The sequence below is a fragment of the Equus quagga genome, chromosome 15, assembly GCF_021613505.1.
Source record: "Equus quagga isolate Etosha38 chromosome 15, UCLA_HA_Equagga_1.0, whole genome shotgun sequence".
Classification (NCBI taxonomy): domain Eukaryota; kingdom Metazoa; phylum Chordata; class Mammalia; order Perissodactyla; family Equidae; genus Equus; species Equus quagga.
The window spans coordinates 74,156,630-74,178,275 of NC_060281.1; the positions used below are offsets into that span (position 1 = coordinate 74,156,630).

Below are 21,646 nucleotides of genomic sequence, written 5' to 3' on the forward strand. Positions count from 1 at the left end.
GCAGCCCCCCCTTCTCTCTCGTGAATGCCTCTTTTTGTTAGATTGGGATTTTACTTTTTATTTTTTTCTTAGTCTTTTAGCTCTTGCTGCACACCAGCATGGGCTGCTGGCTGATGGCTTGGAGCCACTCCAAGCTGCGGGCACGTTGCTTTCACTTGTGGGTGGTCGTCAGCGGCGTGATGTCTTCTCTGTGACTCCCGAGGGCGCCCTCTTCTGCGGGCTCAGCCGTTCTCACTGGGCTGGCCTGCCTTGTTGGGAACCGCAGTTTTTACTGCGCACCCTCGAGCCAGTCTAGTCGCCTTGACAGGGCCTGGGTTTTATCCGAACCAAAGCCATTCAGCCTCCAGGCCCGTTGACCCGTTTGTTTTGGCTGCACGTTGTGTGCTGTTTCCTTTTGGCGTGCAGACACTGTCCCTGGGTGCACGGGGCTCACGAGTCTGGAGATGGGAGGGGCTTGGGAGAGTTCTCAGTTTGTTAGAAGTATGTGTGCTGGAGGAGTGCTGACATCTGCCAAGATGCCACGCCGTGCTAACGTTTCTTCAGTCTCGCAGTCTGCAGCAAAGGGTCGGAGGTGGGGGGATTTCAGGCGTCATCTCTAGGTGGCTGTGCAGCCTTGAATGAGGAGCTGAGTTCCAGTTTCTTCATCTGTAGAACGGGGATAAGATGTCTCCATTCAGGGCTGACGTGAAGATTAAATGGGGAAATTGCATTTGCCATCTCGCAGCACCCGCTCAGAGGGGCCGCTCTAGGTAACAGGACAGGACAGGTTTTCGTTTTCAGCAGAGGAGCAGGGTCGCCCTTTCCGGAGCCCTGCGTAGGGAATCCAGGACTCTGAATTGAGGACTGGAGCCGCTCTTCCTTTTGTTAATTCTCCGACTTCCTCTTCAGGAACATTAGCCGGTTTTGCGTTTTCTTAAGGGTCCTTTGTGGCACGTGGGGCGTGTCTGTGGCCGCCCTCCCGCGCACTGTGGGAGATTCCACCCAAGCGCTCACGTCCTGTCCGCTCTCTAGGATGGCCTCTTGGTTTCCATTGTGTTTTTCTTTATTCACGATGCTTCTTCTGGGCTGCCTTCCTCACTTAATGGAAAGGGAAACTGAGGAAAAGGAAGCCAAGGCTGAGCCCGGTGCCTGGCCGCTGACTGCACCGGCCCCTGCCGGCTTCTCTGGGAGTGGCACTGGCCAGGCCAGCCCAGGTCCATGGAGAGGCAGCGTGCCCAGGCCATCCAGCTCTCTGCAGGATGTGGACGTCCCCCAAGCTGTCGCTTCCCCGAGGGGCCTGCGCCTCCCGCCTCCTTGCTCCTTGTTGCTGCTCTTCTAAGAGAGCCGCCTGCTGCAGCAGAAGATCCAGCGGCTGGGGCGTGGCCAGTGTTCCTGGAACAGCCCGGCCCCCATGCTCCCAGGTGGGGGCTCAGCAGACCTCTGATCTGAGCTGAGTGGGCACCGTCAGCCGACACAGCAGCAGCCTGCACGGAGAGCGAGCCTCACAGCCAGACGTGCTTCTTGGAGCGCTGCTGTCTGCTGACCCCTCGCGGGGCCCAGGCGCGCTGGCATGCGGTGAAAAATGCCTGTCATCGCCATTTGCTCTTCCACCTCCCTCCCATCCCTGTGAGGTTCACAATTAGCGTTTCTGATGCTTCCAAGTGAATATGGGACAGATGTTCGCACAGGTGCTGCGTTCTTCACTGGGTAAACAGAGTAGAGTTTGCACGCCTGTGTGTGTGTGTGTGCCTGTCTGTGTGTGTGTGAAGCCTAGAGCCTTCGAGATGTGTGTAGTGTTTACAAACGCTTTTCGAAAGCCTCCGAAGCACTTTGCATGTGGAAGGTGCTCAATAAAGACTGCGATATGAGAGTGGCGCGGTGAAAGCCGTTTGTCTCCGAGTCCACCCCCTGGCGTGGAAGCAGGAGGTCCAACTGCAAGTTGAGCCTTGAAATTCAGGGACTAAAGAAGGCGGAACATCCTGCCCTACCGAGGAATGACCTGCGAGGAATGACCTGCGGGCCTCTGGCAAGCCACTCGTTCTCTCTCCGCTGGCCTGGGGCAGGGAGTGGAGGGGTGGGATGTGCTGTAGAGGGCGGTGAGGAGGGTTGGACCACGGAAATGACCTCCAGGACTCCTGATGGCTGACTGTAAATGCGAGCTCCCGTGGCTGCCCGGGGAAAAGGGACTTTCAGTTTTGCCTGTGCAGCGTGGTTGTAGATGAGGTTACGATGTTAACCAGGACTGACCTCGGCTACCTCTTTCCGGTTGGCGCTCCTGGTCGTTGCTCTGCTGTTGGAAGCTGGTGGCTCAAGTTCAGTCTCTTTAATGTAGCTGACAGGCTGCCCACGCCTCCTGCCTCACAGAAGCAGTGGGGAGAGGTCAGGCTGCCTGGCCTTCAACCCCAGACTGGCCACTTGCTTTCTTTGTGACCTTGGGCAAATCAGTTAGCCTCTCTGGGCCTCATTTCCCCCTCTGCAAACTGGAGAAGGTAATAGTCTCTGGGTGATAGGGCTTTTTCGTGCTTGGAAGAATTAACAAATGTGGAGCCCTTAGAACTGTGGCGCATGGTACAGACGGAGTGTGAGCAGCTGTTTTTGTTAGCATTTCCACGACGTCGGCCTCATCTCTGGCCCTTTAAGCTTCAGCATTCCTGAACCTTCTGCAGTTTCCCAAATGGGCCCGCTGTTTGCTTCTCTGAGCTGTGTGCGTGATCTTCCAGTTTCTGGACTGTACCCCTCACCCCAGCCCCCTCCACCTTGCCAGCCACTCCACCTTGCAAACACCCCTTCCTGCTGTCACTAGCAAATGCCTTCAGCGCCCCAGAATTGCGTTCCTTCCTTTGCCTGCTGATGGTGAGCTCCGAGAGGGCAAATGTCATGGTTTCACTGTTTCAGATCCAACACCTGCAGGATGCCCGGTGTGCAGTAGATGCGAAGAAGCGTCTCCGGTTAAGCCACGTGTGTTTGCATCTAGGAGGTCAGCCTTTCTAAACTGCCCCTCCCTTTTTCTCCCCCAAATGACTATATGATTTATCAGGATACAGGAGCTGCTCTCAGGGTCACGTGTGCAAGCTCGGGAGGCAATTCCCTGGGTAGCCGGTCAAGGGGGTGGGCACCGGGGCAGGCATCTCTCCCCGATGACTGAGAGGGGCTCCTTGCACAGCCCCTCCCGAGAGCTTGCCGTTCCCCGTCTCCCCACCTGCCTTTCCATCCGCCTCCCCTGCACAGCCGCTGCTCTCAGCTTTCTAGAAGTTCCAGGTCCTTCAGTGGCTGGCCTCGTGTATCTGCAGGGACTCCCTCTGGATTTGGCCTCTGAGGTCCCTGTCAGCTGGCCGGAGGAACAGTGGAGGTGGCGTAGGGCATTATCCTGGCCACTTCCAGGCCAAGGCTCCTTCTAGAATAGTGCTCAATCCTGGGTGCCAGCCTTGGTGAGCCTGTCGTCTTCCTTTCCTCCTTCTAGAACAGTGCTCGACCCTGAGTGCCAGCCTGGGTGAGCCTGTCATCTTCCTTTCCTCCTCTGGCTTACGCCTTTGGCAGGACGGCTTTTGGGCTTGAGGCCAGCAATTCAGCAGGGTGGGCTCTGTGCCTGCTCTCGCCTCTCTTGGGGTCGGCCTGTTGGCCCAGCACTCTGCCAGGTTTGCGGCCTTTCCTAACCGACATTGATAACGTGGGTCTGCCTCCCATGCCATCTTGCAGTCAGTCATCAGCAGAGGAGGCCCGAGCAGGAGGAGACATGCACTCTGCCTGCAGTCGGCAGCATGTCTTGCCCAACTTTTATCTGGGGGGCTTTGAAGAGCCAGCCGGCACAGAGGCGGGGTGGCGACGCCGCATCTGGAAAATGCATCAGTGTCGCTCTCGTTTATTTTCCTCTCCTCCTCAAGCTCTTCCCACGGAGTGGGGCTCTCAGCGACACCTGGCAGACGGCTGGGCGATGCTCGTTGTCAGTCTGGCAGGCACTGGTTTCCGGAGGGCTCCAAGCGCTCTGTGCGTATCCGCATTTGTTTGCGTGATGCCCGGAGCACAGTTGGCGCCGGTCCCAGTTAATGGATGAAGAAACTGAGGCTCTGGGGATTCGCACGGTGAACCGGGAGGCAGGGGCACGGCTGGCAGTGAACTCGGGTGTCCAGAACTGCGTTTTGTCTTGAAGAGATGTGCAGGGTGCGTGTGTGTTAGGGAATGCCTGAGGTCGCGTACGGAGGAGAACGAGGATGAGAAGGAGCAAGGATTGAATGGGGGTGGGGTCCTCAGTATCCACCTGCCCAAGAACAGTCCCTGCCTGGGGCCCTTTCTGCTCGGAGCTCCCTCCCGCGGGGAGGTCACAGGCATTTTCTCCAAAGCGACCTCTTGGCCCAGGCCCCACAGCAAGGCCCGGCGCTCTACCTCAGCCCAGCAGACCCTGATGGCTGCATGGGGCCGGGTCGCAGGAGCCCTCCCCTCCTGCCGGTTCCCGGCTCCTCCCTCGGGCTGCTTTACGGCTGGCATATGGAAACTGTTTCTATTTACCCAGCGCCGCCAGGATGTCGCTGCACACTGCGCTCCAGCGGACCCAAGCCTCGGGTTCCCTGCAGGGCGGTTCAGAGGCTGCGTGCGAGGCGGCCAGCTGTTTGGCAGGGAGCGTCTGGGCCTGTTACATCAGCGCGGAGGAGGCGGTGCCATCTGTGCGGACAGCTCGTCCTGGTTGCCGGCCTGTCCTCTGTACGGGGCTGCTCTCCCGCTTTGAGTCAGAGTGTTTTGTTGCTCTTGTTTGGTTCTCCCGTGCCTGTCCCTCCGGTGGGTCCTTTCAGTTCCTTCTCCTCCCCTGCTGGGGATTTTCTGTTCCCCTCCTGGGCCGAGTGCCAGGATTCAGGGAGGGCGGCTAAGGGGCAGGTCACGTTGCGTAAGTCTTTAGCAGTGGAGGCCTGTGGGCCTGGAAAGGCTGCAGGCGGTTTTCACAGAGAGCCCTCTGCCCGGGGCACCAGGAGGCGGAACAGAATGTCTCCCTTAGGGGAGCCCTGGAGGCGCAGAATGGGCTCCTCCTGGTTGCCAAGAATGTTCCTGGTCAGCTTCCTCTGGCCCTTTTAACCCCTCCTGTGAGCGGAGAAGTCTGCTTCTGTGAGAGCCAAGGAGACGGCTGCTCCGGCCCTCCTGCACTGCTGTGGGCTTTCCCCTCTGCCCTGCTGTTTCCAGCCCCCCAGGAAGGGCGGAAATGCAGAGGCGAACGCCAGCTGTTGTCTTCCTGGAGGAGGCGGCGGAGGGCCGTCTGCCCGACAGCCCCGTGGTGAGGCCATCCCGTCTCCTCGAGCTGGGCCCTCGAGGTATGCCTTGACCTTGCCTTTCCAGCTCGCCTGGAAGAACCTGTCCTGCTCGGGGCGAGGATGGTGCCAAAGTCCCAGGTCGCATGTGTTCCTTCTCATGCGGTCTCCGATAATCAGCAGTGTGGGGGCTGGTCCCGCACGCAGGATGGGGCTGGACCTGGGGGCTGTGCTGAGAGCCCCCCTGACTGCTTCGTTGGCCAGGATTCTCCCTGTGCAGGGGACGCTCCCAAAGATGCGAGCCCCGGTCCTTTACCTGGAGGCCAGGGGCCAGTGTTTCTCCCCAGAAGTGCAGATTAGGCCCAGGTGGGCAAGAGTAGACCTGGGCGGGTGGGCGCTAACAGCCCCCAGAGGGTGAGGCTCCCCGGGCAGACCACCTGGAGCAGACCCAGTGGGCATGATGCATGGGCCTCAACAGGGATGTGGGGACAGACCATCCCCTGGGACTTCGTGCCCATGGTGACCAGTCAGGAGAACTGGGAGTCCCTGCACAGCCTGTCACTTCCTGCTTTGAGGGAGTTCCTTCTGAGGATGAACTGGGATCGGTTCCCCAACAAGCAGGGCCTCGTGCCCCCGGACCCCACCCCATCTGAACTGCAGGCCCACAGTCTGTCCCACTGGACCTGGCGGCCACCCCGGCCCTCTCCCTGCCACCGTGGCCCTGGTGCCCCGTGTCCCTCTCTTTTACGGACCGTAATTGTCCTTCGCTTTGGGGAGCCGCTGAGCCTTTGACCCTTCCTTCTGCTGCCCTGTGAAGCCCCTGCACTTGGAGAGTTTCCATCGCTTCTTTGGCCACGTCTCCAGCCTTGGGGGGAGCCAGGGTTGGAGCAGAGCAAATGAGGGCGGGCAGTTAGGACCCCGAGCGGGCCAGGCCCACCTCTTGCCGTGCACTGAGAGTGCCTCTGGACTCTGCGGCCGCCTTGGCGTGCAGGCTGCATATGAAAGGCCTGGGCCGGGTCGTGGCCGCCTGCCTTCCTTCTGCGCCCGGTCCATGATCCCTCAGTGTGCAGCCCGGCCGCTCAGCCTGGCCTGAGGGACCTCTCTGACAGCACCTGTGGCTTTCTCGAAAGGCCCCGTCACCTAGGGGCAGTGGCCCTTGTCACCTGGGCCTTTCAGCCCCCTCCCCATGTGAGAGCCCCTGCGGGACCCCGTGAGAAGAGACCTCGCGAGGCTGAGTGGCTAGAGGCAGAACAGAGTCCACCCTGGAGGGGGGAATGCGCCCTTCTCTCCCTGAGCGCTTCAGGCCTGTTTCCCTTTCTTTGGTTTTTAAGGTTCTGCCTTGAATTGCTCTTACACAAAATAGTCCCACTGCAGCCATCCTTGAAAGAATGATCCTTAGCAAACACAGCGGGATCTTCGTCCCGCCCCTTTGTGAGGCCCCTTTGTGAGGCCCTCGGGCACTCCCCACCCGTTTCTGGAGGTGGCCAGCCCCGCCCCACGGGATGTGCTTCTGGAACCTGCGGGGCAGACCTCCCCTGTCATTCCCGTTGAGATGTGTTGGTTGAGCACTTGTTCATCGTGCCTGACAGCGTTCTGGGCTCTGGGGACAGTACAGGGAGCCAGACAAAAGTCCCTGCCCTCATGCGCCGTCGTTCCAGGCAGGGAGACAGGTGCAAAACAGGCCAACAAGTGAATAAATGCCCTGCCAGCTGGCCATGCAAGTCTGGGAAGTGGCACAAGCAGTGTGAGGGAGACAGGGTGACGGTGACGTGACTCCTGGGTGGAGGCTGAGGCAGCCTCTGATGAGATCATGTTTGGATGGACCCCTGAGGATATGGGAAGGCTGCCATTTAAAGATCTAGGGGAGGGCAGAGGGAACAGTAAGTGCAAAGGCCCTGAGGCAGAACGTTCTGGGCATGTCCTAGGATAACAAAGAGGCCAGTGTGGCTGAGTGGGACTAGGTGACAGCGCGAGGTCTTGGACTAGGTGTCATAGGACCTTTCTATCCAGTGGAGGAGTTTAGAGTTTTCTCAGGAGCCAGATGCTGTGGCATATTTGGGGCAGAGGAGTGATACTATGTGGCTTAGGTGTTTTGAGGGTTATTGTTATACTAAACTAAAAAGTTTAAAACACACACGTGCACAGGCATGCACGTATACAACAGAGGATTTCTCTGCTTGATGCAGAGAATAGACCATGGTGGGGCCACAGGGAGGGGAGTAGGGAGCAAGGAGATGAGTCGCTGGAAAGGGCTGTGCCCATTCAGGGGCGAGGTGGCCCGGGCCATGCAGAGATGGAGCAGGTGAGAAGTGAGACTGTGTGGTCCGGGCGCAGCCAGCGTCTGGGGGTTGTTCAGCATAGTGAGTAGGGAGCAGTGAGAGGGTTAGACTCCTGACTCCCTAAGGACCCTCCTGCCCCGGGATTCTTTGAGGGTCAGCTGTTCCATTCAGCACTTGTAGGTCAAGGAAAATATTCTCCCACCACGCACTCCTGCCTGCCCACTCATCTGTCAGGGCCCCCACTGGTGCATCCCAAGATGAACAGCGAGGAGCCTTTTTTTTTTTTTTTGAGGAAGATTAGCCCTGAGCTAACATCTGCTGCCAATCCTCCTCTTTTTGCTGAGGAAGACTGGCGCTGAGTGAACATCCGTGCCCATCTTCCTCTGCTTTATATGGGGACCCCTACCACAGTATGGCTTGCCAAGCGGTGCGTAGGTCCACACCCCGGATCCAAACTGGCAAACCCTGGGTCGCTGAAGTGGAACATGTCAACTTAACCGCTGAGCCACTGGGCCGGCCCCTGAGGAGCCTCTTCTTGAGGCCCTGTGGTGAGGGACACTTGCAGCCTCAGCAGACGGGCACCCTGGAGGGCAGGGGCTGTCCAGATACCTCTGGTCACCGCCCAGGGCCCAGCGCCTAGGGGCTGCCCTCCGGCCCCGGGGAGACCCGCTGAACAAACAAACGAGTGGACGAACAAGGCAATTGTTGACTTTAAAATGTTCTTGTTAAGAATGATCTTCAACCTACAGATGTATTTAGAATGAAATAACAAATGCTTATGTACCCAGCCCTAGCAGAGTTCCGCATTTACTTACTTATGTTAATGAATCAGACACAACAGAGTAAAGCGCCCTCCGCCGAGTGCCGTCCTGGGCAGCTGCTTGTTAGAAAGGCCCTTCTTGGATCTGGCAGAAATGCCTGCCCCGTGACAGCCCCTCCCAAGTCCTCGTGCCGCCCTGTGTGGCCCCGCAGTGTGTCTGCTCTCCCTGCCAGCTGGCCAGGCATGACCTGTGGCTATGGAGCGTACGTTTTGTCTCTGTGATGCTGTCACATGGGGACCCCAGTGTCCTCAGTGCTCTGGAGCAGCCGCTGCCCCCTAGAGCCCACCTGTAAGTGCCAGGCTGCAGATGCTCCTGTCTGTCAGGAGTGAGGGAAGGGACAGGAAGTGGAAAGGGACGCAGCAGGAGCCAGGTTCTAAAGACCCTTGCCTGTTGTGCGAAGGAGTCCGAGTTCCCGAGGGCAGCCAGTGGGGGACATTGAGCAGCAGAGTGACATGGGCGGATTGTGCTCGCTGACTTCACCCTGCAGCAGGATGCCTGGGCAGGGGGCCGGGAAAGGCCGGGCGCGAGAGCCAGCCTGGAGGCTGTCGCATCTGTCAGACGGAAGACAGGAGCCTCCAGGGAAGGTGGGCACAGGAGGTGGTCTGAGAACCCTCCCAGACCTGGTCACCTGCACGCCCTGAGGGCTGGGGAGAAAGGTCCCACCAGAGATGTCTGGCTCTGAAGACTGTCCTCCAGGCGGCCAGAGCCTGGCCCGTCCCCACCCCAGTGGCCCCTGTGCATTTCAGAGACTGAATGGAGCTATCGTTTGTGGCTCGGAGGGGCTCGTGCATCAGGGGAGAAGCCTGTCTCACCCACACCAAGGCCTTCAGGACATCAGGGGTCACCTGCTGCCAGGCAGAACCCGGGGTGTGAGTGTGAGAGGCATGCCTGGCAAGGAGCGGCCTGGCCTGTGGGACCCTGTGGCCCCCGGCCCCAGTGGTGTGCGGGGCAGAGGGGCGAAGCTGAGGAGGGCCAAGTGCCTGCGCCCCACCAGGAGTGGGCGGAGAGCTCCTGGGCGGGAGGGAGAAGCTGCATCCGTTTCCTGAGGCCCCTACATGAGAGGAAAGGCTGGGAGGGCTTGCGCAGGGCGTCTCCGAGGCAGGGGCTCACACAGATGCTCATGTGTGCACGGGCTGGGAAAGTGGCGCTCGTGTCGGTTGCCATCTGTGCCAGCTCGTCGCCACCCGCCCGCACCAGCACCGTTCTTTATTTTACCCAGGCCTGCTGTGTCTTGGGCCGCGGCTCCTGCCATGACGTATGAAGGTCACGGAGGACGGGGTGCAGGCGCAGGAGGTCACAGCACTGTCCAGCTACCTGCCTGCGGCTTCTCCTGTTGGGAGCCACATTTTGGCTCGCGCTTCGTGGTCCACGTGAGCAGATGGAGGAAGGTGGTTTGACCTTCTGTCTCTGCCTAGGGCTTAGTTCTTCCGGAAGCAGGCCCTGGGATCAGAGTGGGGAATGCTGACATGAGGTGGAGAAGGGCCAGCACCATCATGTGAGGCTGACGCCAGATGTCCCCCTCCTCCGGTAGCTCCGTTTTAGGGATGCATCTGCTGCTGGACTTTTGATCCTTTCAGTACTACCCGGACACCCTTTTCCCGTTCCCAGTTCTCGAGAAGCGTGTAGCCTACTGATTGGGAGCTAGCCAGCCTCGTCAGGTAGCCCAGTCCTGCTTCTCGCTGGCTGCGTGACCTCCGGAACGTACTCAGCCTTCCTGCACCTCAGGTCCCTCACGTATGACGGGGGAGTAGCATCACCTTCTTCGTAGGATTGCTGTGAGAATGGAATAGGTTGATTGGTATAAAGTACGTAGATATCTATCAGCCATCTATCGCTATATTACAAACCACCCCAAAATTTAGTGCCCTCGGATAACAGCATTGTGACCCTTGCTCAGGGATTGCAGTGTGGACGGGCTTGGTGGAGGCAGCTCCTCTGCTCCACGCAGTGTCAGTTTGAGGTGGACGACCTGGTTTTGAGATGGCTCATCCTGCTGGCTGACAGGTGGGTGCTGGCTGTCGGCTGGGAGCTCAGCAGAGCTCTGGACTAGGGGCCTCGATTCTGCTCCATGGGCCTCTCCACTGGCTGCCTGGGCATCCTCACACATGGTGGCTAGGTCCCAAGGGATGAAGGTGGAAGCATTTTTATGACCTAACTTCGGAAGTCATAAGCGTTGTGCCTTCTGCCCTCTGTTGGTCAAGGCCGTCACGGTGGCTCACCTGGTTTCAGGAGGAGACAGACTCTGCCTCTTCGTAGGGGAGTGGCAAGGTTCTAGAAGAGCATGCAGGATGAAAGATAATGCTGCGGGTTTCTTGGGAAAATAAAGTCTGCCATGGAATAGGTTTGGGCATGCAGTAAGCCTCCATAAATGTTTACAACCACTGGTTTAAAGCCATTGTCTGCTGTCTTTCATCCCAGCCTCCTCTTTCTGAGAGGGTGGTAGTATAGCGGAGTGGTTATATGCATCTGCTCTGGAGCCAGGCTGTCTGGGGTCAGATCCTGGCTCAGCTCCCTACAGCTGTGTGACCTTGGGCAAGTGGCTTAACCTCCTGGACGATGGAATTTCTAATAGTGCATACCCCATGGGACTGTGAGAATTACGTGAGTTAGTCAGCATGCAGCACGTCCCACAAAGCCTTGTGTGTTTGTACTGTTAACTCGTTACTTTTCTTAAATGCTTCATTGGTGGGTCTCTTCCAGAAAGATTCTCCTAGTTACACATCCTAGCGGTAGAGATGAAGCTCAATCCGGAGTAAGTTTGTGAACTGGAAGTCCCCGCATTTCCAGAAGCACAAAGATTGGCGGGGAGAAAGGGAAGTGTATTGTTGTAAGATTCTTATATTCCACCTGAGGTGGCATGGTATCACCTGAGGGTCGACTGTGATCATTTTACGTCTAAATAGCAAAAGAAAGCATTGGAGCTGCTAAGCCAACAAAGGAGATAAAATGGAATCATAAAAAAATATTCACTAATCCAAAAGAAGGCAGAAAAAGAGAACAAAGAACAGGTGGGACAAATATAAAATAAATAGCAAGATGATGTATTTAAACCTATGCATATCGATAATTATATTAAATGTAAGTAATCTAAATACCCCAATTAAAAGGCAGAGAGTTTCAGATTGGGAGGAAGAAGCGAGACTGAGCTATATGCTGCCTACAAGAAACACAGTTTAAATATAAAGATACAAAGAGATTGAAAGTACAAGAATGGAAACAGCTATGCTAGTACTAATCAAAAGCAAAGGTAACTGGATTTATCGTGTGAGCATTTTGTGATGTATATAAATATCGAGTCACTATCATGTACACCTGAAACCAGTATGATATTTTATGTCAGTTATTCTTCAATAAAGAAGGAAATATTTGAAAGAAAGCTGTAGTAGATATATTAATAATAGACAAAGACTTGTGTATATATATATATATATATATATATAAAAGAACTTTCCAAATTCAAAAATAAGAAAATAACTCAGTAAAGAACTAGGTAAAAGATATGAAGACACTTCAATTAAGGTGTACTGATGGCAAATAAACATATGGAAAAATGCTCAACATTATGAGTCATTAGGAAAATGCAAATTAAAAGCATTGAGATCAAAACAATGTAATACTATTCATGGCAGCTTCATTTGAAATAGCCAAAAACTGCAAACAACCTAACTATCCATCAATAGGTGAAAGATAAACTGTGGTGCGTGCAAACGATGGAATACTACTCAGCAATCAAACAACAAACTACTCACGCACCGCACGACACGGATCGGTTTCCGAATCATCATGCTGAGTGAAAGCAGCCAAACCGAAAAAAGAACACGCGCCATGATCCCATTTATATGCAGTTCTGAGAGACACGGTTCATCTGATCGTGACAGAAAGCAGCTCAGTGGCTGCCTGGGGATGGGCGGGCAGGGGCGCCCAGAAGGGGTGACGAATATATTATGTTGACTGTAGAGGTGGTTTCACAAGTGTGTGCTTATGGTCAAACATGTCAAATTGTGCACTTTAAATATGTGCAGTTTAGCATGTGTCAAATACACCTCAATGAAACTGTCTAAAAATGGATGGGAAGAGCTCTGCAGATGGCAGACCCCCACTGCCCCTGCCTGGCCGTTCAAGGTCGGAAGGACCAGCTGTGACCCCACAGCCCCCTGAATCCTGCGTTTCCCCCCCTCTCCTGTTTGGTTGTGAGCTTTTCACATTGGCTCCCAGCCTCTGTGCATTTCTCATGCACCAAACATTTGATTCTTTATCCTCTGTTGGTGGGTCATTTAGAGTGTGGATTCTGGGGAGCCAAATCCTCACCCGAGGTGATGAGAGTAAGTCTTCCCAATAAATGAGCAAGCTGAGAGTCATTCCTCGGTGCCATTGCTTACCGTGTACCAGTAAGGACATTTGAGTGTTGTGACAAACCCAACTCAAACAGGCTTCGGTGTAAAAGGACCTTATGGGCTCAGATTTTGGGAACGCTACGAGGTAGGTGTCAGGCACAGCTCGATCCCAGTGCTGCGACTCGAATTACCCCTGTTCTTGTTTTGTTCTTGTCGGCTTCCTTCCTAGGCAGCCTTCCACGTGGTGGTGGCAGAGGCAGCCGCCAGCAGCGCAGGGAAGAGCCCTTCCTTCCTAACGGGTCCAAGTTCAGCCCTCGTGGCCGGGCGTGGGTCAGCACCCCAGCCTGAGCTGGTCCCCGTCCAGGGGAGATGGGCTCTCAGTGCACCTGGGTCTCCTGCCTGGGAGCCAGGGGTGGAGTCCGCCAGAGCCCAAGAAGATGGACAGAAAGTAGGGAGAGGATGTTCTCCAAAGGCAGATGGGCCATGAAGAAAAGGGCCCGGATGTCCGCAGGCAGAAGCCACAGGCGACCCTGCGCCAGGAAACAAATCCAGTTATTTTTGTTTTTTGACTAAGTAGAACATTAGCATGCTTCCAAAAGTCAGAAGTAAGCAAAAAATCAGTCCCTCTGCGTGAAGCATCCGCCCTGTTCCCCACCCCCTGGAAGGCAGCCAATTTCACCGAGTTCTCATTTATCCTTCCGTTTCCTTCCGTAAAGATGACAGCTGTGTGTTTTCTTGTTTCCTCCCTTTTTTTTGAGGAGGATCAGCCCTGAGCTAACTCCTGTCAATCCTCCTCATTTTGCTGAGGAAGACTGGCCCTGAGCTCACATCCGTGCCCATCTTCCTCTACTTTATATGTGGGACGCCTACCACAGCATGATTTGCCAAGCGGTGCCATGTCCTCCCCTGGGATCCAAACTAGTGAACCCCAGGCCGCCGAAGCTGAACGTGCGAACAACCACTGCACCAACAACTGGCCCCCTACTCCCTTTTTTACACAAAAAAATAGCATACTATTTGTTCTCTTGCCTTTCCTTTTTTCTTTTTTTCAGTGAGGAAGATTGGCCCTGAGCTAACACCCATTGCCAGTCTTCCTCTTTTTGCTTGAGGAAGAACAGCCTTGAGCTAACATCTGTTCCAGTCCTCCTCTATTTTGTATGTGGGACCCTGCCACAGCATGGCTTGATGAGTGGTATGCGGGTCTGTACCTGGGATCCGAACCTGTGAACCCTGGACCGTTGAAGCAGAGTGCGCAGAACTTAACTGCTACACCACTGGGCCAGCCCCTGCCCTGGCTTTTTTTACTTAAGAGAGAGAGAAACATTTTTAGCTAGCCATACTCGTTCCTGCTGTCATTAGTACATGGGATTGAGTGTTAACCTGTAGATAATAGGATATACGTGGGAGCGTTCCAGACGACTGCCAGCCCTTCCTTCTGGTGCATGATGTCTTCATTCTCTCAAGCCTGGGTTGTAAGTGACTCTCTCTCCTCTTCCGATACAGATGGAGGCAGCTATGCCATCCGCGACTCCCAGGCCCCCAGTCTGAGCTCAGGGACCGAGAGCTCCCCCTCGAGCACCACCAGACACAACTGGGAGATGAATTATCAAGAGGCAGCAATCTACCTCCAGGTGAGTGTCTCCCGGTCAGGACCTGGCCGTTCTCGGCGCCAGCCTGATCTTGCCCATAGAGGAAGGGTGATGTGCGTGGGCTTCTCTCGTGACCCCCCAGTCGGTGGCTGTGCCTGCCCTGAGGTTCCGAGTCTGTCCACGTGGCCTTCCCTGCCCCACTCCGTCTTCTCAGAGGCACAGGACAGGCCAGGTCTCAGAAGGGACCTCTTTTTGGTGCACTTAATGCTGTAGCAGGGGTTTGCCGACCGAGTCGGGGAACTCGGAGATCTTTATCCCTTCACTGCTTGACTTGCTGCTGCTTTCGTGTTTCCTATTTCATGCTTATTTTTTGTTTTTTTTCTTTTTTTTTAATAAAAATAATACTTTTTAATAAAAGTAATACATGCTCATTACAGTAAATTTAGGTACAAAGGAAACGTGAAAAAACATTCACCTAAGGCAGGCACTGTCACCATTATTTAAGAATAATACATAGATTTTATATGTTTTGTAAGGTAATTTTAAAGTCATGTGGTATCTACAATTGTATAATCTGCCTTTTTTTCGTAACATGTAGCATAAGCTTTTTTTCTCATGTTTTTATAACTGTTGTAAACAAATTTTAATGACTTCATGTCAGGCAGATGTATCCTAATTTACTTAGCCAGGTTGGGTATTTTCCCTTTTGATATTTCCCTTATTATGTATTATGCATCTCTCTACGATAAATTATAATCTGAAGACAATCTATGCATAGAGCTATTATTACTCTCTCTTTTTCTCTTTAATATCTAGGATTGTTTAATTAGGAAAAACTCTAAGAAGTGGAATTACTGGATGAAAGGAATAAACACTTTTTAGGGCCCTTGATGTATAGTATCGAATACTCTCCAAAGGAGATATTGCCTCTTAACTGCCAGTCTTACTGTCTGTGGCATTGTCATCTTAATCTCGCCATTCTTGTCACTATAAGATTTCAGTTTCTGGTGTGCGTTGACTAAGGGTTTGGGTGACGAGATGGAATTTTTCTTAAATTCATCTGAATGGTAATTCTTCGTAATCTTTTTTCTTTGAAGCAACTCTCCATTGCAAGTATTTGTTTTGTTATTTTTTTTTAAAGATTTAATAAAATTTAGATATTCATTTGATAAAAATCAAATATTTACTTGTCAATATGTTTCTCGTGTTTTATGCAGTATCACAGATAGTTGTACTCAGGTGAAGGCAAAGGAATGTGTTAGGGACATTTTGGAAAGCTCAAACACGCCTGTGGATGATCTGGCAGGGTCACCCAGGGTCACGGTCACCTTCCCCGAGGTTGACCAGGTGCTGGGTAAGAGCTTGGATGGGTCAGAACACAGAGTTAGACTGGCCTGGGGGACTTCGGAAACCTGACAATTCCTTCTTTCCTTAAGCAGGTGAGGATATTAGTAATAAAAAGATCTAACTTTGAGTGGCCACTTGCTAATCTTTCTGACAACCCTCTGAGGCAGTTTGATCGTCTCCCGTTTTACAGACCAGCAGCTGAGACTCAGGGGCTGGATGAGCCCAAAGCCCCCACCTAGGAGGTTGCAGAGCATGGATTTAAACTGCATCCATCAGCCTCCAAATGATGTTCTTTCTTCTCTACGTTGTTCCCTCATTTCTATACCTGACCACATGTAGCCACTTGAAAATGGGCCATGTGGTTGTGGAAAAGGAGGTTACAGAACAGCGGGTGTAGTATGATAAATCTTATATAGCATGTATGTGTGTATATTTATGTGTATGTCTGTATATATACACACCCCCAAACACACATGCGTAGGTATGTATGTAGCATCATATACCTGTGGATGTGTGTGCACAGACGCCCATTCACATCTGGAAAGCTATTTAAATACTAAAGGTGATTATCTTTGGCTGATGAAATTTTTACTACCTTCTAATCTTGTATATGATTTGAATCATTTTACCAAAAATGCATCATTTAAAAAAATAAAGATAAAAGCAGAACTCAGATCCCTGTGAACAGTAGTTCGTGGCTGTTTCTGGAGGATGGTTTGCCTGTTGTCCGATGGTCCTCCTCTGCCTGCTCTGCACCCAAGCTGCAGCTCGGCCCGTGCACCAGGCTGTTGGGAGTCTTGGATAATTGGCCCTTCACTGCTTTGAGGATGCCTGGTGCCCGCAGTTTCCTCTCTTCCCAGATTTTCCCTGCGAACTCACTCACCCTCAGGAGCCAGGTGCTCGGTGGGCCTGGTGCCTCTGAGACAGGACTTGTTTTCTGTGTGGACTTCTGCCTCAGGGAACAGAGAGCGAGGGCCTGGAAGTCACGTACAACTGGCCTCCCTTCTTAGTTTTCCTAATCTAGTTCATGATCAGCAGCCAGGAAGCAAGGCCAGCATTCTCCTCGGGGTTTGGGTGAGAATCTGGTGACATGGGTAATATTTCACTCCATCCTTGTTGGTGGAGACCTCATCCTCCACCTCCCCTCTGGCCATTCCAAGTCCTCAAGGTAAAATCTGAGCCCCCACATCAGTGGTCTCCTCTAACCAGACCTTGCTTCCTGGCTGTTTGTCAGAAGAAATTACCCGAGAACTGCATTTTTTAGTAATCCAAATCAGAAGCGTCCAGGCCACCGTGGGTGTCCCCCAGCCATGGTGGTGCTGGGGAAAACCACAGCCCTGCCCTGATCACAGGACTATGAGTGAGGCCTGTCCAGCTGGCCCTCCGTTTGACCGCTGGGATGTTTGTTCCCTTTGTCAGGCCTGTCCCCGTTGAGTCTGTGGTTTGTCTTTATGTTTTGGTAAGGAGGGTAGTGACGGATCCAGCTTCAGGGAAGTGACTCACTCAGAGTTACCCTGCAAACCACAGCCAAGGTCCGACCTCCCGCCTCCCAGCTCCTGGACAGTCTCAGGGCCGGGCTGGGGCCTGGGGAGGTGATCTCTTGCGGGAGATCCTACCAGACATCTATTAAACACCTACTGTGTGCGCCAGGCACCATGTCAGGTGGGTCTCAACAATACCCCTTGCCTTCCTAGCTCTGCAACAGGCCTGGCGAGCTGAAGCCACCTTGGGCTGACACGGGAGCCCACCAGGCCGCAGCTCTTTCCACGGCACCATATACCACCCCTGGGCCCAGAGATGCTGCTTCTTGTTAGCCAGGCTCCGCACCTTCTGCAAGAATCACTGTGGCAGGTGTTAGTTTCGCCCTCCCTGGAATGAGGTTTTGTCAGGATGGCAAGGTGGCCTCATCCCAGAAGAGTCGATCCCTGGAGTAGCTGAAGGTCTGACTGCGTTCCAAGATGGCTGGAATGCTCTCAGAGGGGCTCTGGGTGAGGGCACCTGGGGGTCTGTTCTGGCCCTGCCACGTTCCTCCTCTAGGATGGAGCCGATGGGAAGAGTGTCTCCTCTGGGTGTTAGCGCTGGGAGTGAAGGAGTCAGGCTTTCTCAACGCAGCCCTGTGGACATCGGGGGCTGATAATTCTGTGTGGTGAGGGGCTGTCTGTCCTGTGAATTTTGGGATGTTGAGCAACATCCTCGGAATTCACCCACTAGATGCCAGCAGCACCTGCCAGGTGTGACAAGCAAACACGTCTCCATGCCAGGCTGGGTGGGGGAGGGCGGGGGCAATGTTGCCCCCCGATGAGAAGCAATGAGGTGAAGTGGTGCATGCAAAGCACTAGCCAAGTGAGCACTCATGATGTCTTGGCTGGTGGGCGGGGTACCAATGTGATGAAGCTGAAGAGGTGGCCACACCTCAAGGAAGGCGGTGAAGACCCCCTTCTCCAGAAGGCCGACCTGACAGGGAGGGTCAGCAGTGGCCGTGGGGTGTTGTCTGCTTGTACTCCCAAGTGAACCGTTCCCAGGGCTGTGTCGTTTAGTTTCTGCAGCATCAGTGGGAAGCCAGTAGATAGGAGAGCAAGGACGCTGGCATCGGACTGCCTGATTCTGAGCTCGGACGTCCCTGACGCTCCCTGTGCCTCCATTTCCCCTCTCCCTCAAATGGTGATAAAGTGCCAGCTGGAAGGGGGAGTGGTCAGGAGCAGAGTGTCGAGTGAGTGCTCGAGTGCTCGGCAAGGGGCTGAGCACTGTGCCTGGGGGTGGCATCGGTCAGGGTCAGCCGCTGTCTCATTACTGTTTGCAGACAAGGCCCGTCCTTTTGCAGGGTTAGGAAATGAGGCAGAAATAGCAGCATTAATTCGGAAGTGGGCCACGGGGCAGCCTGAGTCAAGCAGAGTATAGTCGAGGTGCCCCCAGGCTTCCCTTTCATCTCAGCGTTACCGTAACTTAACGATACTAATAGCGAGCATCTGCGGGGAGCTGACGTGTGCCAGACGTGTGCCTCAGTGTCTCCCAGGGGCCCTGGGAGGAGGTGCTCGTGTCATCCCACTGTTGGTTGGAGAAGGCAAAGGAACTCGGTGTTACCCAGGGAGGAGGGAGGAAGCCGGACTCAGCGTCTGTTTGCCCCAGACCCCCAGCTCTTCCCATTCCGCAGACCCTTCTGAGAGGGGAGTGTGGCCTCGGGATCAGACGTGCCGCTTCTTCACTGCTTCTTAGTCTCTCAGGACTTTTGATCCTTTGGTTCCTCCGGGTGGTCCTGAGGAAGCCGCGTGTCTTTTGAGCCCCATCAGCAGGAAGGGCGAGACTTGACTGGGGCGCAGTTTTGTGAAGATAATACTGTTGATTTTCCATCTTCTTCCTTCTCTGGCCTCAATGTTCTCTTAGCTGCCAGGGGCCTTCCTATCTCCCCTGCCCATGGCCCCTCTTTGGTGCTGGGGCCTCTCGAGGCTCGTTTCCCACGTTGCCCTTGTATTTCCAGGAAGGCGAGAATAACGACAAGTTCTTCACCCACCCCAAGGATGCCAGAGCGCTGGCGGCCTACCTCTTCGCACACAACCACCTCTTCTACCTGATGGAGCTGTCCACGGCCCTGCTCCTGCTGCTGCTCTCCCTGTGCGAGGCCCCAGCCGTCCCCGCGCTCCGGCTGGGCATTTACGTGAGTGTCCGCAGGGCGGGAGCCATGGCTCTCGGAGGGCAGGCACCAGATAGCCGTCTCTCAGGCTGACTCAAGCCTGAACGGGAACATTCTGGAAGGGCAGACCCAGCAAGCAGATTTCAAACAGAGAGACCCTGGGAGGCCATACAGGCCTCAGGAGCAGCAGTGGCTCACCAGGCTCGCCTGGGGTCCCTGCTGAAGTGAGTGCAGCCCCCCGCCCAGTGTCTCTGTGAGTCCGCCCACTGGTGATGGGGCAGGGGCTCCATCTGATGGCCTCACTTAGGACCAGTGGCCACACCTTGGCTCCAGGTGGGCAACACACCTGATGAACAGTCCTGCCCACTCTCTCCAGCCCCAGGGAAAAAGGCAGTGGGTGTGATCGCCAGTGGGCCAGGAGAGGGCTGCTGATGCCACATCTCCACGCCCTCTGCTGCAGGTCCACGCGACCCTGGAGCTGTTCGCCCTGATGGTGGTGGTGTTCGAACTCTGCATGAAGTTGCGGTGGCTGGGCCTCCATACCTTCATCCGGCACAAACGGACCATGGTCAAGGTGACGTGTCCGTCTCCTTACAGCATTTTCTCCCATGTCACCTTCAAGCCCGTGCCTTCAGTTCAGTTCCACATCCCCACTCCTGCACCTGAGTGTAACCGTGGGTCCCTGTCCTCGCCATGCTTCCAGCCTTGCAGAGCCACGCTCCAGAGGTCACGGTGATGCCAACAGTAGCTAATGTGATGTAGTGTTTAGTGCGTGCCAAGCACTAGCATGACGACCTTTGCAGGAGATGAATTACTGTTCCTAGTTTCTGGCCAGCCAGTCAGAAGAGAATAAGATCTAAACCCCACAGAGCTGGGATTCAAACCCAGGTCTGTCTGGCCTCCAAGCGCAGGCTGATCAGTAACCAGTACTGAACACCGGCTCTCGGGGCCGCAGAGAGAGGCGTAAGTAGGAATGGGTCAGAGTGGCGGTTTGCAGTGTAAAAACCAAGAACTCTTATCGGGGGAATGTGCCCGAGGAGTTGGAGATCAAGATGCATCGCGGACCTCAGGGGCCCTCACGGTGCGAGTAGGGAGAGCCTAAAGCCAAGGCGGGTGGATGTGGCCGGGCAAGTGCTGGTCTTGCTCAGCGACTGCCAGCTAACTGACTTCGGGGGGCGTTCCTCTTGGGTTCGTTCTCCTGGGTCCACGCATCTGTGCCAGCAGCCGACAGCTCCTCTCCAGGGGCTGCTTGATGTTGGGGGAGGTAGGAGAGAGCTGGAGAGAAGGGAAGGGCCGTTCAAGGCCACAGGGGACCGTATCCAGGCAGCCCTCAGTTCAAGGTATTGGGGAGCGGGCTGGGTTGGGGAGCTGACGGTACCCCGTGCCTGTCCACCCGCAGACCTCCGTGCTGGTGGTGCAGTTCATCGAGGCCATCGTGGTGTTGGTACGGCAGACGTCACACATGCGGGTGACCCGGGCGCTGCGCTGCATCTTTCTGGTGGACTGTCGGTACTGCGGCGGTGTCCGGCGGTAAGGCCCGGGGAGGAGCTGCTCACACAGTCGCGCTTATGGCCTGGCCCGGCCCTCTGGGGCAGTGGAGCAGACCCAGTGAGTCAAGTGGTGAGCAGATCGGTCCTGCGCGTAGATCAGCTGTGGGCACTCATTTCCCTCTGCCGTGTGACCCAGACAGAGGAAGCGGGTGCTCCTGCTGCAGCTCAGAGCTCCTGACTCCAGGTCTGGGGTTCTTTCCCGTCTCCCTGCAACCTTCTGGGGCCGGCTGCTCTCTCTGAGCATGTTACCCGCCCAAACACAGCAGCAGGGGCAGCCTAAAGCAGGCGACTTGGCAGAGTCCGTGTGACTCAGCAGGGTGTGCTGGCACCTCCACCGAGACTGGTGACTTAACTCAAACCAGGCCGGGGGCCTGGAGTTAAACTTAGTTCTGAAGACTCCATCTGGAAAATCTCTTGGCTAGGGTACTTTGATGAGAATGGGCTGGCAATTTATTCGCCGGGCCCGTCCTCAAGGCTGGAAACAGGTGTCCCAGGACTAAGTGGCCCTGAACTGTCTTCTTGCATCCCACATCCCACTCGTGGAAGCTGACTTTGCACCCAAGGCCGTGCCGTGGCCTTCTGCTCTTCCGTCTCTTCCTGGACACTCGCTTGCTTGGACTCTGTAAGAGGAAGAGAGGCTGTGTGTGTCCTACACCAGCCCCTGTTCTTACATGTCACCAACTGAGAGGAAGTCTGGGAAAACACTAAGGGTGACATCACAGAGCAAAGTATGATGGCATTTAGTGTTCTGTCAGTCAGGAGCACCAGGCTCCCATCTCCACAAGAGTGTACCCCACTGAGGAGCCCCACACAGACAAGAGATCCCCACTGAGGGGCCACACAGATGAGAGATCCCCCACTGAGGAGCCCACGCAGATGAGAGATCCC

At 54.8% G+C, this 21,646-nt stretch overlaps 2 protein-coding genes across 12 annotated transcripts in view; one reads left to right on the forward strand and one right to left on the reverse strand.

The window, feature by feature from the left end:
* Positions 1-4,617, reverse strand: part of IQCD (IQ motif containing D) — a 46,572-nt gene extending 41,955 nt beyond the window's left edge. Inside the window, exon 1 of the mRNA XM_046639249.1 lies at positions 4,483-4,617. The gene's annotated coding sequence lies outside the window, so the exon portion shown is untranslated. The remainder of the gene's footprint in view (positions 1-4,482) is intronic.
* TPCN1 (two pore segment channel 1) overlaps positions 1-21,646 on the forward strand; it is a 59,505-nt gene that overhangs the window by 15,279 nt on the left and 22,580 nt on the right. For 3 of the 11 annotated variants that reach the window (XM_046639232.1, XM_046639236.1, XM_046639239.1), the window contains 4 exons: positions 14,148-14,275; positions 19,056-19,232; positions 19,669-19,782; positions 20,608-20,738. In XM_046639232.1, the coding sequence (XP_046495188.1) occupies positions 14,148-14,275; positions 19,056-19,232; positions 19,669-19,782; positions 20,608-20,738 (550 nt within the window). The other 8 variants (XM_046639237.1, XM_046639235.1, XM_046639241.1 and 5 more) reach the window with 8 other exon arrangements.